The sequence below is a fragment of the Artemia franciscana genome, chromosome 20 (genome assembly GCF_032884065.1).
Source record: "Artemia franciscana chromosome 20, ASM3288406v1, whole genome shotgun sequence".
NCBI lineage: Eukaryota > Metazoa > Arthropoda > Branchiopoda > Anostraca > Artemiidae > Artemia > Artemia franciscana.
Window position 1 is genome coordinate 36529744 of NC_088882.1, and position 15559 is coordinate 36545302.

The 15559-nt window shown below is 34.8% G+C and overlaps 1 protein-coding gene across 1 annotated transcript in view; it reads right to left on the reverse strand.

Moving 5' to 3' along the window:
* The window catches only part of LOC136040199 (protein argonaute-2-like), a gene marked incomplete in the record, with an annotated part of 142361 nt that overhangs the window by 23308 nt on the left and 103494 nt on the right, over positions 1–15559 (reverse strand). Inside the window, 1 exon segment of the mRNA XM_065724351.1 lies at positions 9180–9377. Within this exon segment, the coding sequence (XP_065580423.1) occupies positions 9180–9377 (198 nt within the window).

Genomic DNA, 15559 nt, shown 5'->3' on the forward strand with positions numbered 1-15559 from the left:
CAAGTCAATACACTTACCCGTTTCTAAAATATTGCAGATGGGATTTTTTGATAACTTTGTTAAAAATATTTTCGTTTGATTTACCTCAACATACTCTTCAACATTTTCTAAAGTTTTGCCTCAATACCAATTAGCCTTTTCGGACAGACCCAGGATCAAATATTTCTCCATTTCCCAATGATTAAATCCTCCATGTAAAAAATTCAATTTGCAAAAATTGCAAATAATCACGGTGCAAATATAGTCACAACCTTAACTACAAATAGTCACAGACTTGGTCACAGTCAAAAAGACTTTCAGTCACTAGTATTCACTGTCGCACGTAGTTATAGTCCCAAATAGTCAAAGTCACGGGTAGTCTCAATAAACATACTCTGAAAATTTCAAAAAAATTCCCTCTATCATTCCTCAGATATTATTGATGTGCTATTTTTACAATTAGCATGTAAATAACGCGCGTTTTGAATCTGTTTACCACCCTATCAAAATTCGCTGAAAAGAGTCATAAGTAGATGCAGTCGTAGTTGCAAGCAGTTGCTGTCATAGTCACAAGTTTCTTCAGATAGTCATAAGTAGTAGCAGTTTCAACCAGTCCTAGCTGCAGCCACAGTGATAGTAATTGCCCCGAAAGTTTCTAATTAATAGCGTGAGTGCTTTCTTTGATATTGAAAATTCCCCCTATAGCTAGCCTTGATAAAAACAGTGTCTTTCGATTTAAGTCAACATTCCCACGAACATTCTCTGAAGTTTCATATCAGCACCTTTAGATTTTTCAGACACACCCGCGTTTAAATATTCTCCTTTTCTAAAGCATAAATCCTATATTCAAAAAGGCAAATTACTTAATTTATATTCCTTGCCTCAGGGGCCATGGAGAGGGGGGCAAGATATTCTTGAAGGTGAAAGGGCTTGACAGGTTTAGGAAATTTGACCTTTTGACTCTGTCTAATAGTTAAAATAGTCAAAAGGCCTATAGTAATAGGTCTTTCTTATGAGTACTAAGGGGGCAGAGGTATCTAAGGGCAAGAAAAGCGAGTCTTTCTAAATGTTTCAAGAAAAGACTCTGAGTAAAACTTACCTATCACTACACACTAAATCTAAAGCAAAATCCAGCCTCGTGCTGTCAGCTCAGGCTACTGCAGTTGCATCTACTCTTGAAGGATATAATAAATGAAATTCAAGAGGAACTAATGAACACAAAGTCAAACCTAATGAATGACCTTTCTCGTGTCGTGTCAGAAACAACGAAAGATCGTCAAGCTTTGTAAATCATCAGCAAAGATATTGTGAACGATGTTTATAATTCCATTTCCCTTGAAAATAATACCAAATTGGAAAAAATGAAATAACTCCTCAAAATCATTGTAATGCAGTGAATGTGCTTGGAAATAAAATTTCTTAAATAAAAGACAGGGTTTACCAATTTGAGTAACATACCTTACTTGATATCCTAGTTTTCTATGGTGTGAAACTAACGTGGAATTGATGGATAATCTTAATGAAGTTATAACACGAATAATGGGTTGGAAAGATCTTAAAAAATGGACATTTAAATAGCTAATTGTTTCTGTATGCCTGCTAGTCAGACTGAGAATGTGAAAATTGCCCCCGTTCGAGTAAAATTTTCAAGCATAGATATTGCTCAAACAGTGTTTGCAGCAAAAAGTAAGCTGGCTAAATCAGGTGTATCTACGCCTGAAAGCCTTACTAAAAAGTTTCGGAATATATTAAACGTAGACCATAGCACCTTTGACCCCAGAAGTGTTTTTCTGATCATGATCAAGTTCTAGGGTAAAACTCGTATACATAAAATAATTATTTGCATGAATGCATTAGAATGTGACTTGTTGATATTTAAACTGATTTTTAAACGCCTTAGTCAGTTTATAACCTTTCAATGTTTTTTCCCCATTTCTTTTTCAGTTTGTTTCGTTTCTTTTTTTTGTTTCAGTTTGTTTCATTTCTTTTTCAGTTTGTTCAGTTTGCATTCGTTTCACGAAATCAATTTGAATCCTAATAGGAACTTATCCCTGACGACAGTATTCTATTAAACTTGGCACCATGTACCTTTATCAAATTATCAATGTATTCAATTTAGATCCCTACATGTCCAAATAGAAATCATATTGCATACCCTCAAATTTCCTTGACCATATTTAAAGGGTTAACAATACCCTTATCATTGCTAGTAGTCCGTTGACTGTAAAGACGGGACCTTGGCTATGCATCTTTCAAACAACGAAGAATGTTGAACTTCTCGATACCCTTAGCTTACCGTATGCGTTCTAGAAACCTCACATCAAACACTTTCTTGAGCAAAGTGGAAAGTCTATTATTAAAAGTAAAAAGCGAGTACAAAATTTATCAGCCAAATGCTGAATATTTCATGCACTATTATATTTTATTTTTCGATGCCGCGGATATAGTTATAAGTAATTTCTAAGCGTTTATGCAGAAAATCCTCAATTCAATGACTTTCTAGTTGAACATTCCCTTTCCTACCTGTATAGTGTAAATTTCTGTGGATTTCCTCAACCTTATTCAAAGCATTAACAACACCCATATTACTGTTAATAGTATCCCGTCAACTTTAAAGACAGGGCATTGGCTATGCATCTTTCCGACAGCGAAGAATATTGAATTTGTTGGTCCTCTTGGCCTGCCACATACATTTTAGACAATTGCAATTTAAAACTTTCTTGAGCAAACTGGAACATATATTATTCGAAATTGGATGTGAGTAAACGATTTATCAATTAGAAGCTATGGTTTTCATGGAACATTACATTTTATTTTTCGATATCGCGGATATACTTACATTGAATTTCTTAGCATTTGTGGTGACAATTCTCGATTGAAGGACTTGCTTGTAGAATATACTCTTTCCTACCTGTATAGTGCCCTAAGAGTAAAATACCTTGGTTGTGAATGTGTTTAGTAATAAGAATTAATAAGACTTAGATGTACAAAATTCTGTGTCCTTTAGATTTCTTCTCCCACGTTCATTGTTAACGATAGATGGCGGCAGCTCGGCAGGATTCAATTTGTATTCATCTTGGCATACAAAGTCAGGATCACATTTTCTACGGTATAATGTGACTTCATTTTTATTATATCTCTTTGTGAAGTCAATCATACCATTTTGATTCATATTACAAAAGTCACGTGCTCCGAATTGCTTATTTGAAGCAATATCACACACAAGATTGTCATATGAAGAATCACTTTCTGCAAAAAACCAATTAAAAATTAGTCGGTTTATAACTATAGTCGCCGGTATTTTCACAGCGATGTCGTAAAAATCAAACTCTCTTATTATTCCAGCAATTGAAGCATAGACCAGGTTTTTGCTCTCAAAACAATCTAAAACCTTGACGATATCAGTCTCTGAAAATAAACTAAAGTCACGTTTAGGGTTTTTAGCAATCATGCCAGGGTGGGTATTTCCCCATTGATATCATTTTTATAGTGGCAATTGGAGCACAGGAAACTTCTAGTGTGAGACTCAGATGCATCTTCAAGACAGGAATTGTAGTTTTTAATTTTCACTGCGTCAAGACAGGAATTGTAGTTTTTAATTTGCACTGCATATCCTCTATGCAATTTACATGGATTAAATAATCTGCACTTTTCATTAGAGTCATCAATAATAGCACAATTTTCGCAGAATGGCCAGATGCTCAATATATACGAACATAATGGACATCTGTATAATATTTTCAATGTTGACTTTTTCCCTGCTAAAAAGAAACTGCGAAAATGTCTTCTAGGAGGAGGAGTAATTGAGTGATGTTACAAAACTTGTTCAGACTAGCTTTTTCACTTTTTTCTTGTTGCATTGGAAAATAGCCGACTCGGTAGTGGTTAAAAGCATAATCACAATATCATTGTGTTTTTTTTAAATGAATATGTCAATAAATTGAGTAGATGAATCTGGGCCACGATGTAAAATTTTTATACAATAGTGCAAAGACGGAGAACCATTTCTCATTCAATTGTTAAGTATTCATTGAGAAAATATTTTCCTTCGAAGAGAAGAACCTAGAAAATCATCATATATAATGAAACACTTTCCCAAAGTCACTAGATTCTGTATGATTTTCTTGTTTCTCAATTGCAGTCATTTTTAATCTTGCTACCCTCACTACCGATCATAGACTAACAAGGCTTTTTCCTCGCTAGTAACAAACTTACTCCTTTTTATAAATTGATTCAGATTATTGTCTTCAATAGATTTTACTAATACATTTCATCCGTCTTATAATCTTTGTGTATGAATTATATTCACTTTTGCTGCAAAGCATGACCGTTCTCTTGACTTCAATTTGCCCAAAGATTTTACATATCATGCCAACATCTCGTCCCATTCTTGGGGTTAGCCGACAACCCCTTGTAATTTCTACTGCTACGTTAGGCACTCCAGGTTTCATATTACTATTGCTAGTGCCTTTAACATTCAATAGAGTAAAACGTCCATTATTAAAGAATAATATCCTCGATGTTGACACACCGAATTCTTTTTCAATTATAAAGCAAAACTAACATGCTACGTATTTTGACCTTCAAAACTAGTTTTTTCTGGATTATACAGGTCCACCGGTACCAAAACAAGTCATGAAATGTTACGTCATCTTCACCTGTAGATATTGGACCATGATCATTTTTCTTACGACTGGGACTTTCCCATTTGACTAGCGGACTCTAAGAAGTTCTATTACGCAACAACTAAAAGTAAATGATCCCTTTTATGTAACAGCCAAAAGTAAACAAACCCTATTGTGCAGATGCACTATAACGTTACAGGTGCACTATAGTATTGTGCAAGACCCAAGTGTGCGTATTAACGTCTTGAGGGACTAGTAGCTCCTTTCGTATACCCCCTATGCGTGTGCCTGCACCCAAAGAGCAGTCACTACTTACACATCTCTTTCGTTACATTATTCTTTCGGCATGGATAGGGACATTTCTGTCACTAGTGAATTCAATTCGAGTTTTTCGAAATAATCTTATAATGATTTCGTGGGATTGGGGTATGAAAGGCAAAAAGTTTACTAGCTGCTGGCTTAGGGGATTTTCATCACCTGCTATTAATGCTAAGTATAATAATAATAATTTACCTTTATGCTTCTTATGAGTGTTTCAAGTTAGGTCTGATTGCCATAATTATAATACTAGAATAAGCAAGGTGCTGTTTGCTCCAATTGCCATCACTACAAAATCTAAGTCCTCCTTTATTTATCAAGGACTAAAATTATAAAACAGTAATGATAAGACAATTAATGACGAGAAAATGTTTAAGATTTTAGAAATAAATTTAAGGAAACAATTTATTTTAATTACTAGCTATAAGTTATTATTTATAATTTTTTTTCTATTTTGTATATTAAACTTTTCGTCATAATGACTATAATTAAGGAGTGACTCCGCTCAACAGTTATCGAAACTTTAAAAAAGAAAAATATTTTATATTAATATAAAAACATTTTAATATCAATGGATACATAAAAAGAATCAGAATATTATGCTGATTCCAAATACACAGAATAAAAAAAAAAAATGGTTTTACCCATCAAAAATTATGAGGCTGAGGAAATTTGGCTTAATTTTTAGATAAGGGGAAAAAACCCTAGAACCAGAGCTATCTTAATGAAAATCACCCCATCATATTTAGCCTACCAGAAAACCCTACTTTGGAAGTTTCAAGCTCCTTTCTTCAAAAACATGGAGTTTTGCTATTTTTGCCAGAAGACAGATCACCATTTTGTGATAATTTTTCCCCCAGGGGCGATTGTATCAATATAATGGTCCTATAAGATCGAAACAAAATGCATTCGAACAAAATTTACAAGTTCTAGTGCCCCTTTTAAGTGATAACAAGATCAGAGAGCAAATGGGCTCCCTCCCAAGTCGATTTCCTCCCCAAAGTTTTCCGATCAAAATTTTGAAATAGCTATCTTGTTCAATATAGTTGAGAAATTAAATAATTGTGTCTTTAGGTTTAAAATAACCCCATAGTCCGCGGGGAGATGTCTGTAAACAATGAAATTTGCCCATTGTTTACGTATAGAATTTGTAATTGGGAGTATACAGACTTTTTTGTTAGGGGAGGTTGTGCTTGAGGTGAATCTTTATAGGGAGAATCTTTTTTCGGGAGGGAAATTTACGAGAGGGGAGGGGTATTATAAGGGATACTACACTGGCGAGATTTGACCGAACTGATATAAGAATTTTTGTTTATTGTCTTAAATTCTCTTTGCAAAGTTTTTCATGTGGAGATGTTCAGAGAAATTTAGCTTTTTTTGCAAATTTTGATTTGCTGGATATAACTTCCACAAAAGGCGGAATTTTTGGAGCGGGAGAGAAACCGATTAGAGATTAAAGTCATGAATGCATTGGAGCAGAATATTCAATGCATTCAGAATATGAATGCTTTGAATGCTAAGGAGCATTTTCGAGGCTGAATCGTCTGCAAGTAATTTTGCAGGGAGGGGGATTCTCAGCGAGGGTGGAAATGTTTGGAGAGAAGTTAGCGGATGAGATCCAATTTACATTGGAGGAAATTTCTACAGAAGAGTGGCTCATGAGGGGGAGGGGTATATTTCATAGAGGGTGAGCCTGATTTACCAGTATTGTTTGAAAAAAAAAACAGAAACTATTTCATATATGAAGTCTTGTACCCTCCTCAATACCGTACTCTTTAATTTGTTTTTGTTTATTAAATTTTTACTGTTAAATTTCCTCACGCTAAAATTTGAATGTTTGTCCCAGTTTTGAGAGCTTCCACTGAAGCACGGGGGCTGTTTAATTAGTATAGGAAGCATTTTTAAAAGTTCTACCAGCTTTAGCGTTTAGAGCAAGGTATTGAGGAGGGGGCACCCTTCATATCTGGAATAAATCTACCAAAATTAGTATGCAAATTGTGTCTTGACTTTTCATGTACGGTGATCCAAATTCGAACTTGCATTAGTTTAAAAACATTCAGAAATTATATAATAAAAAACGATAACTGAAAGTATGGAGTGACATTAAACTTAAAAAAAACGGAAATTATTCTGTATAGGAAAAGGGCTGTCGCCTCCTCAACCTTTCAGTCTTTACGCTATAGTTTATATTGTTTTAAAAAGTAGAGTTGTGACAAAGAGATAAACCTCAGCGTTAATAGTGAGGGTAGAGAAGAGGACAACCCATTTCATATGCGGAATAATTTCTGTTCGTTTAAGATTTAATGTCACTCCTTACCTTAAGTTACAAAGATTTGTTTATTTATTTAATAAAATTATGGATTAGTAATGATATGCTAATTAATGATATAAAATGCTTTGAAAAATCTAGAAATAAAGTCAAGAAAAAATGTGTACTATTTATGAGTTTTCAGCTATTGTTTGTCATTTTTCTTTGAGTTCTAAGAGTAGGCTGTAGCGTATTCTTTGGATTGATTTTTTGGGTCGTTGCGGTGACTCCAATAGCAGCTCAGCAAGGAATTATGTACAAAATCCAAAAAACTTGTTAATCCCCAAAAAATGACAAGCTAGGCAGGGGGTAGCACATGATTCCACCAACTCAATTAAATATCCAATTCAATCCAGAGAGATCAACTCCAAGGGAAACCAAGAAAAGAAATGTTTACTAGCTAGAAATTCTCTAACATGATTTTTGAACATACAAACACATGGCAGCTTCGTACGAACTCTGGAAACGTGTTTCAGATCCTGTTGCAAGCTGTCAGAGGCTTGAAGTCAGACCTCACTGACGGAATATAAAAAATCTATAAATTGTTGGAAGTGTGGAGACGATAAGTCGATAGATCAGAAACAAAAGACATAATATTGCAAAGAACAGCAGGAAGATTGCCGTTCAACTGTAAAAAGAAAAAAAATGAAAGAAGAACAAGAAAGAAAATAGAGAGATTTCAAATCAAGCTAGGTTTAAGTGAAGATCGGTTAGTTTACTTAAAAAGAGTCCTTGCTTTATCATAAAGGTTTGAAAGTGGCTTCAGAGACGAGGGAAAGTTGATATCCAAATAACAGAACAATATGGAACACAACAATGAACTAGGCTGCAGAACAAGATTCTAAGCATCAACCCTGGAAAGGAGCTTTCTAAGGATTCCAAAACTCTTGGAGACTTTCATATTAATCAGGTTAATATGATGCTTGAAGGAAAGATTTTCGTCAAGCAAGATGCCTAGGAATCGAACGTAACGATCCTTAGGTCTACTTAGAGAACCTCTTGATACGTGTATTTCATTTAAGTCAGGGCAAGCCTTTGAAACTCTGAAGAAAATGAGAAAAATGACTTTCCGACATTTAAAGCAAGATAATTTACATCAAACCACTGGATAAATCTTTCAAAAAGGGCTATCATCTTTGAACGAACATTAGACTCAGTTCTACCATTTGTGCCAAGAGTACTGTCATCAGCAAAAGCAATAAGTGCATCCGGTAAGGACGAACTCCTGTCACAATTAGTGACGGATGCTGGTTGACAAAGACGAGAGCAAATGGTATGATAAATGAGCGAATTCAACGAAAAGAGAGATTACAATCAAAAAACACAAACATAACTACATACTATATGAAGAGGGAAAACCACTGGTGGTTGAGCTTTCTAGCGGAGGATTTAAAATCTTCCACTCTTTTATCAATAATGTTTGCAGGCAGAATCAATTTAAATTTATGTACCAGAAAAGAATTACAGGTCCAAGGAGGAAGATGCAACATATTTTTGGCGAATTTAAAATAAATTTTTAAACATTTTTTAATTTGAAACAGAAAAAATTCCAAATGGGGGACATGGCAAGAAGATGGGGCACGGTTAGACTGTTGTAAAGTTTTGAAAGGTGATACTGACTATTTGTGATATTTGATGCAAGCGAAGCATATGCAATTTAAATCTTTTTATCGAGGTTATGGGTTACAAGCTTAATGGTTTATATAAAGAGATAATGGTTAAAGAGATAGAAAGAGACAGAGAATCCGGACAGGCAATCTGAGAGCAATTTCAATGCAAGTCAGGTTCTCTTATTAGTTTGATTTAATGACAGTATAGTTGAAGCAGTAATTATCAATATAACCTAGGGTTCTGAGAGGAAAGGAGAAATGAAGAAGAAGAAATTGAGGTAAAGATAGGACAAAGTAAGGTAGAATAGGATAAATCAATTAAGTAGAATAAAAGCTTACATCCTGAAATTGACTTTCGGAGACACCGTCCCTGAAGAAGATCAGTCGAGCTGGCTCTATATGAGGATTGTTTTCCCAGTACTTCCGTAGTAGCTTCACCACTATGTCTTCCAAATCGTCAATAATTTCCCTACCAGGCTCCTGAGCACGAATTTCTCCACAGTATTTCAGGCCCAATGCATCAATACTTCCGACCACCTAAAATGAAATATGTAAATATTAATGTATTCTTTTTTTTTACAATGTTTGGTATACGATTCTGGGAACGAAGGGAAGGTTGTAGCTCAATGGTAGGAGTATCCATTCTAATGTAAGCGTAACGTTTCTCATATATATATATATATATATATATATATATATATATATATATATATATATATATATATATATGTATATATATATATATATATATATATATATATATATATATATATATATATATATATATATATATATATATACGCTTGTGCTGTAGTTGCGGTTCAAGGGGGACGACTTCTCAGTTCATACACCTAGGAGTTTCTGTTCATTTTGAGTTGGATATCAGTTGTTTTATTTTTGGTTTCATTTCAAATTGAGTCTAATGTATGTTTCTTTTAACTGTTTGTTCATCTTTCAGTAAATCGTCCACCAGTGCAATCACAACCCCTCGTTTCACTGAAACAGGGTGGCACGAGTGAAAGTTCAAATACCTATCACTGTGTGTAGGCTTTCTATATACTGAAAAAAGTAAATGGTATCCTATTGATACTATAAATGGTATAAATTGATATCCTATTAATTAAAAGTGACTTCCATTTACTTTTTTCATTATATTTCATTATTTTTTCATCAAAGTTGCTTTGATGTTCTCATTGAAGTAACTGTAATAGCTTCTCTTCCCTACGTGGATCAGTAGCGACAATTGTATTTATTATTGGTGGTGGTTTTATTCGTTTTTAGTTTAGTGTTTTTTCTTTATATCTTGTGCTGGGGACGCCTAGTTTGGATACAGGCAAAATATACGCATTATTTTAGTCTTTCCTCTTTACTAGCCGCAGTTTCGTTTGAGGTTTTTGTATTCTCCTGATGAGCCCTTGTGTTGGGTTGTTGCCTCTGAATTATTTGTCTTTATTATTTTTTCTATTGTTTGGTAAATGACGACTTATACTTATTGACGACATGACTGCCTGTCCATGGATTATTCATTATGGTTGATTGTGTATGGCTATGCTGTTTGACCTATGTGATTGTATGGATGCGTAGGGTTAAGGCCTCATTCAAGTGCTGGTCTATATTAATCACTAATTTAGGAAAACAGTCTTCCTTTTCTCCTTCTGTCTCTCTTTTTTTTTGTGTGTTTGTGCTGTTGCATTGGTGATTTCTCTTTTCATGATATATATATATATATATATATATATATATATATATATATATATATATATATATATATATATATATATATATTTGCATTGATCTCTTCTAGTTAAGGTTAATTTCCATTCCTGGATCAGCTTCAAGCAGCGATTCTTTCTCACTTCACAGTAATTTTCAACGCACATTCTGAAATTTAAGGTTACTATGGACTGGACTTTTTTTTAGGCTGCAGTTACTGCCGCAACTACGAAATATACTTCGTTTTCGAAAAAGAGCCCTGCTCCCCCCAAAAAAGGCGACTGATATAGAAATGGAAATCACGCCACCATCCGTCTCAAAGGAGTCATACTGTATAAATACGTGTCGCCGACCATACCGACTGTACCTTGACGAAATTACCATGCCATCAAAAGTCTTAAGCGACACAAGTCTCCCGTTGAGGACGGTATTTCACCTGAGATTTATTAAGTACATCCCCCCCGCCGCCTAATTGTAAGCCAGCCACTGCCGTTATTTACAGAAATTAATTTCTAAAAAAAACTTTTTCTACAAAGTAAGTTTTACCAAAAAAAGTAAAGAACTCCATCAAACCAAAACCGAGCAGAAATAATAATCTTCCAAGTGTAAAAACTACCACAAATACCAATCAATAAATAAATGAAACCCAAAACGAACAGAAATTACAATAAGTAACCAAGTCAAGCTCGAAACAAGGAGTAATTAACATGAGTAGGGCTAGCAACCCCCATGCCTTGTCAAGGTCAGAAAATAATCTGCACTTTACTAAAAAATATATTTTAGATGCTTTATTTTTTAACCTTGATAAATACACACCTCTCTGGGTTTTGGATCTTTTAATTCTCTACCCAAGCATAGTGGTGCACCTACCCTAAGCCATTTATGGTTTCCTTGTGATAGGTGAAGCTTTTAATTCAACAAAAATAATTTCAAAAGGAGACAAGATGTACCCCTGCTAAGCACAGCATAAATACCATACAATAAAGCAAATCAAACAGTTCGTGGTAACGAACTGTACTAAGGAGCGACCCGGCTCAAAAGTAACCGGAACTCTAAAAAATAGAATTTTGATACCAATAGTTACATCAAAAGAATCGCATTTTCATGCTGATTTTAAATATATAACTTTACATCGAAGTTGGTCTTACCCATCAAAAGTTACGAGCCTGAGAAAATCTGCCTCATTTTAGAAAATAGGGGGATACACCCCTTATTAGTCATACAATCTAAACGAAAATTACACCTTCAGATTTAGCGTATCAGAAAACTTTATTGTAGAAGTTTCGAGCTCCTTTCTATAAAAATGTGGAATTTCGCATTTTTTGCCAGAAGACAGATCACGGATGCGTGTTTTTTTTTGTTTTTTAATTTGTTTTTTGTTTGTTTTTTTCCCAGGGGTGATCGTATCGACTGTGTGGTCCTAGAATGTCACAAGAGGGCTCATTCTAACGAAAATTAAAAGTTCTAGTGCCCTTTTTAAATGACCAAAAATTTGGAGAAACCTAGGCCCCCTCCCACGCTCATTTTTCCCCCAAAAGTCAGGGGATCGAAATTCTGAGATAGCCATTTTATTCACCATAGTCAAAACCTCATAACTATGTCTTTGGTGACGACTTACTACCCCGCATTCCCCATAGGAGGGGCTGCAAGTTACAACCTTGGACCTGTGTTTACATGTAGTAATGGTTACTGGGAAATGTACAGACATTTTCAGGGGGATGTTTTTGGTTTAAGGTGGAGAGTTGGGGGGGGGTTAAGTGGGAGGATATTTCCATGGAGGAACTTCTCATGGGGGAATTTCAATGGAGAATTTCAATGAAGGGGGCGCAGGATTTTCTAGCTTTATTTAAAAAACAATGAAAAAGTAAATATGAAAAGTTTTTTTCTACTGAAAGTAAGTAGCAGCATTAATACTTAATGCGAGCAAAAATTATTACGCCTATGAGGGGTTTACCTCCTCGTAATACCTCACTCTTTACGCTAAAGTATTTTTTAGTAATTTCAACTATTTATTCTACGGCCTTTGTGATTCAGAGGTCATTCTTAAGAAATTGGGACAAAATTTAAGCTTTAATTTAAAGAGCAAGGTATCGACAAGGGGTGAACCCCCTCATATATGCAATAAAAACATTCGAATGTAGAAGTTCGTTACGTAATTTAATTCGTCAGTTACGTATATTTTTTACCAATGAAATCGTTCGTAAGAAATTAAAAGTTCTAGTTCCTTTTTTAAGTAATCAAAAATTGGAGGGCACCCAAGCCTTCTCCCTTGCTCCTTTTTTCACAAAATTTTCCGATTAATTGCAATTAATTAATATGCATACTTCGTTTTAATTATTTATGTGCGGAGAGCCAAGATCAAAACATGCATTAATTCAAAAACGTCCAGAAATTAAATTAAAAAAACAATTTTTTTTTTAAAATGAAACTAAGGAGCAAAATTAAACGTTAAAACGAACAGAAGTTGCTCCGTATATGAAAGGGGCTTTTCCTCCTCAACGCCCCACTCTTTACGCTAAAGTTTCTTACTATTTTAAAAAGTAGAGTTAAGAGAAAGAGTCAAACTTTACGGTAGAGAGCGAGGCTTTGAGGAGGAAAAGCCCATTTCATGTACGGAGTAATTTCTGTTTGTTTTAAGTTTTAATGTTGCTCCTTACTTTCATTTAAAAAAAACTTGCTTTTTTTATTTAATTAGTTTCAGAAATGAGACAAAACACCACACGCAAAGGATAATTTTCTTGGGATCTCACAATCGAAGGTGGAGTCGTGAAGAAATGTGAAAGACGGATGTGTCCCAAAAACCTGTAATGGAGAAGAGGAATTTTCTTTACTGTATAACATTTTTCTTTGTCCAGGTTTGCCACCTGCGGCATGAAAATGCTATTTAGAACTATTTCATTAAGAATAAACATATTATTTCATTAAGAATAACATATGCCATATTAACTATGATACTTTTTCGTTTATGTGACCAAATTGAAAATATAGACATATAAAATACAATTACGCCGAAATACAGTCATAACAAAAATTACTGTAGCACCAAAAATTGCTGTGTAGCATGCAAATTCGGGCCATTGGAGTACTTAAGAACCTGAACATGGTGGCAACCCTGGATATACCTACCGGGAACAAACTAATGTCTGGGAACAAAAAATTTTCGGAACAGACCTTTCTCTAAGAAACCCTGGATGGGCTAGAAGATAAAATGCTTCATTGGTTATTGGGAACCATTGTAATTTCACAGCCTTTCAAGCTGGCATAGATAGCTGGAGAAGATCTGGAAAAAATCTTGGGGGGGGGGAATGTGACAAGGGTGGCAATAAGTACAATTTTGGGGGTGGGCAATGTGAGAAATAATTGACTAAATTAACAAATTGTATTTTAAAAAGGAGTGAAAAACAGGAAAAAACAACGAGTGGGGAGGGGAGCGGAGTTCAACCCCTAGATCCACTAGTGATGGATACAATATATTATGTCCCTAAAAGAGCTTAAATCATAGTAAAAAAGAAAAATTACTAAAATGTCCCTTAATATTATGGATAACTTTTTGAGTATTTACTTAAAGTTTGTTTTACTGAAAATTAAATGTTTTGGATTGCCAAGTAATTTATTTACGAAAAAAACTCCCGGGATCACTTTGTGGCTTTAAATTTGAGATCTAATTTTAAAGTCGGTACAACTACTGCACATACTTGCATTACTAAATAGTTATGAATAAAAATCTGAGTATGCAATGTTTGAATCTATGTTAATTTCTGGGAATGTGAAATTGATTGCTTTAAGGTTTTAATCTTCCACTTTATTATACATTTTCCAAACTAATTTATAGTTATCAGAAATGCGAGCTTCTTGACTTGTACCATGACTAGGTTCCAGAACTAACTCGGATGGGTAAATATCTTGACTAGGTTCCAGAACTAACTCGGATGGGTAAATATCTTGACTAGGTTCCAGAACTAACTCGGATGGGTAAATATCTTGACTAGGTTCCAGAACTAACTCGGATGGGTAAATATCTTGACTAGGTTCCAGAACTAACTCGGATGGGTAAATATCTTGACTAGGTTCCAGAACTAACTCGGATGGGTAAATATCTTGACTAGGTTCCAGAACTAACTCGGATGGGTAAATATCTTGACTAGGTTCCAGAACTAACTCGGATGGGTAAATATCTTGACTAGGTTCCAGAACTAACTCGGATGGGTAAATATCTTGACTAGGTTCCAGAACTAACTCGGATGGGTAAATATCTTGACTAGGTTCCAGAACTAACTCGGATGGGTAAATATCTTGACTAGGTTCCAGAACTAACTCGGATGGGTAAATATCTTGACTAGGTTCCAGAACTAACTCGGATGGGTAAATATCTTGACTAGGTTCCAGAACTAACTCGGATGGGTAAATATCTTGACTAGGTTCCAGAACTAACTCGGATGGGTAAATATCTTGACTAGGTTCCAGAACTAACTCGGATGGGTAAATATCTTTTGAAAGCTTGATAACTTTATTACAGTTTAAAGAAAAAGAAAATCCGAACATCTTTCATTATTTTCAAGGGATTATTTTATATTATTTGGACAATCAATATATATCATGTTATTATATTTAAGTTGGCTTAAAAACAAGTCAACAATAAATGGAACGACATCGCCATCCTTATCTTAATTTACACCTTAAATCCTCCTCAGCCATAAGTGGCGCACAGGGCGTTGACAAAGTCTCTCCATTCATCTCGAAGCTGTGTGGCTGAAGTGATGTCTTCCCATTGTGGAGTGAGTGAGTATAATGTTGGCCTCTTTCAGGTCCCAATTATACTGCATCCACAGTGTGTCCTATGGTCGGCCTCGTCTTTGTCTTCCTTCAGGCTGCCACAGATACACTATTAATGAAAGTCTGTTTTCGGGCATGCGTAGGACATGATCCAAATATGCCATCGTCATTTCTTCATAGTTTCGGTCACTAGGGCCAGTTCGTTTTCAGCCGGATTTCCCTATTAGTAATTC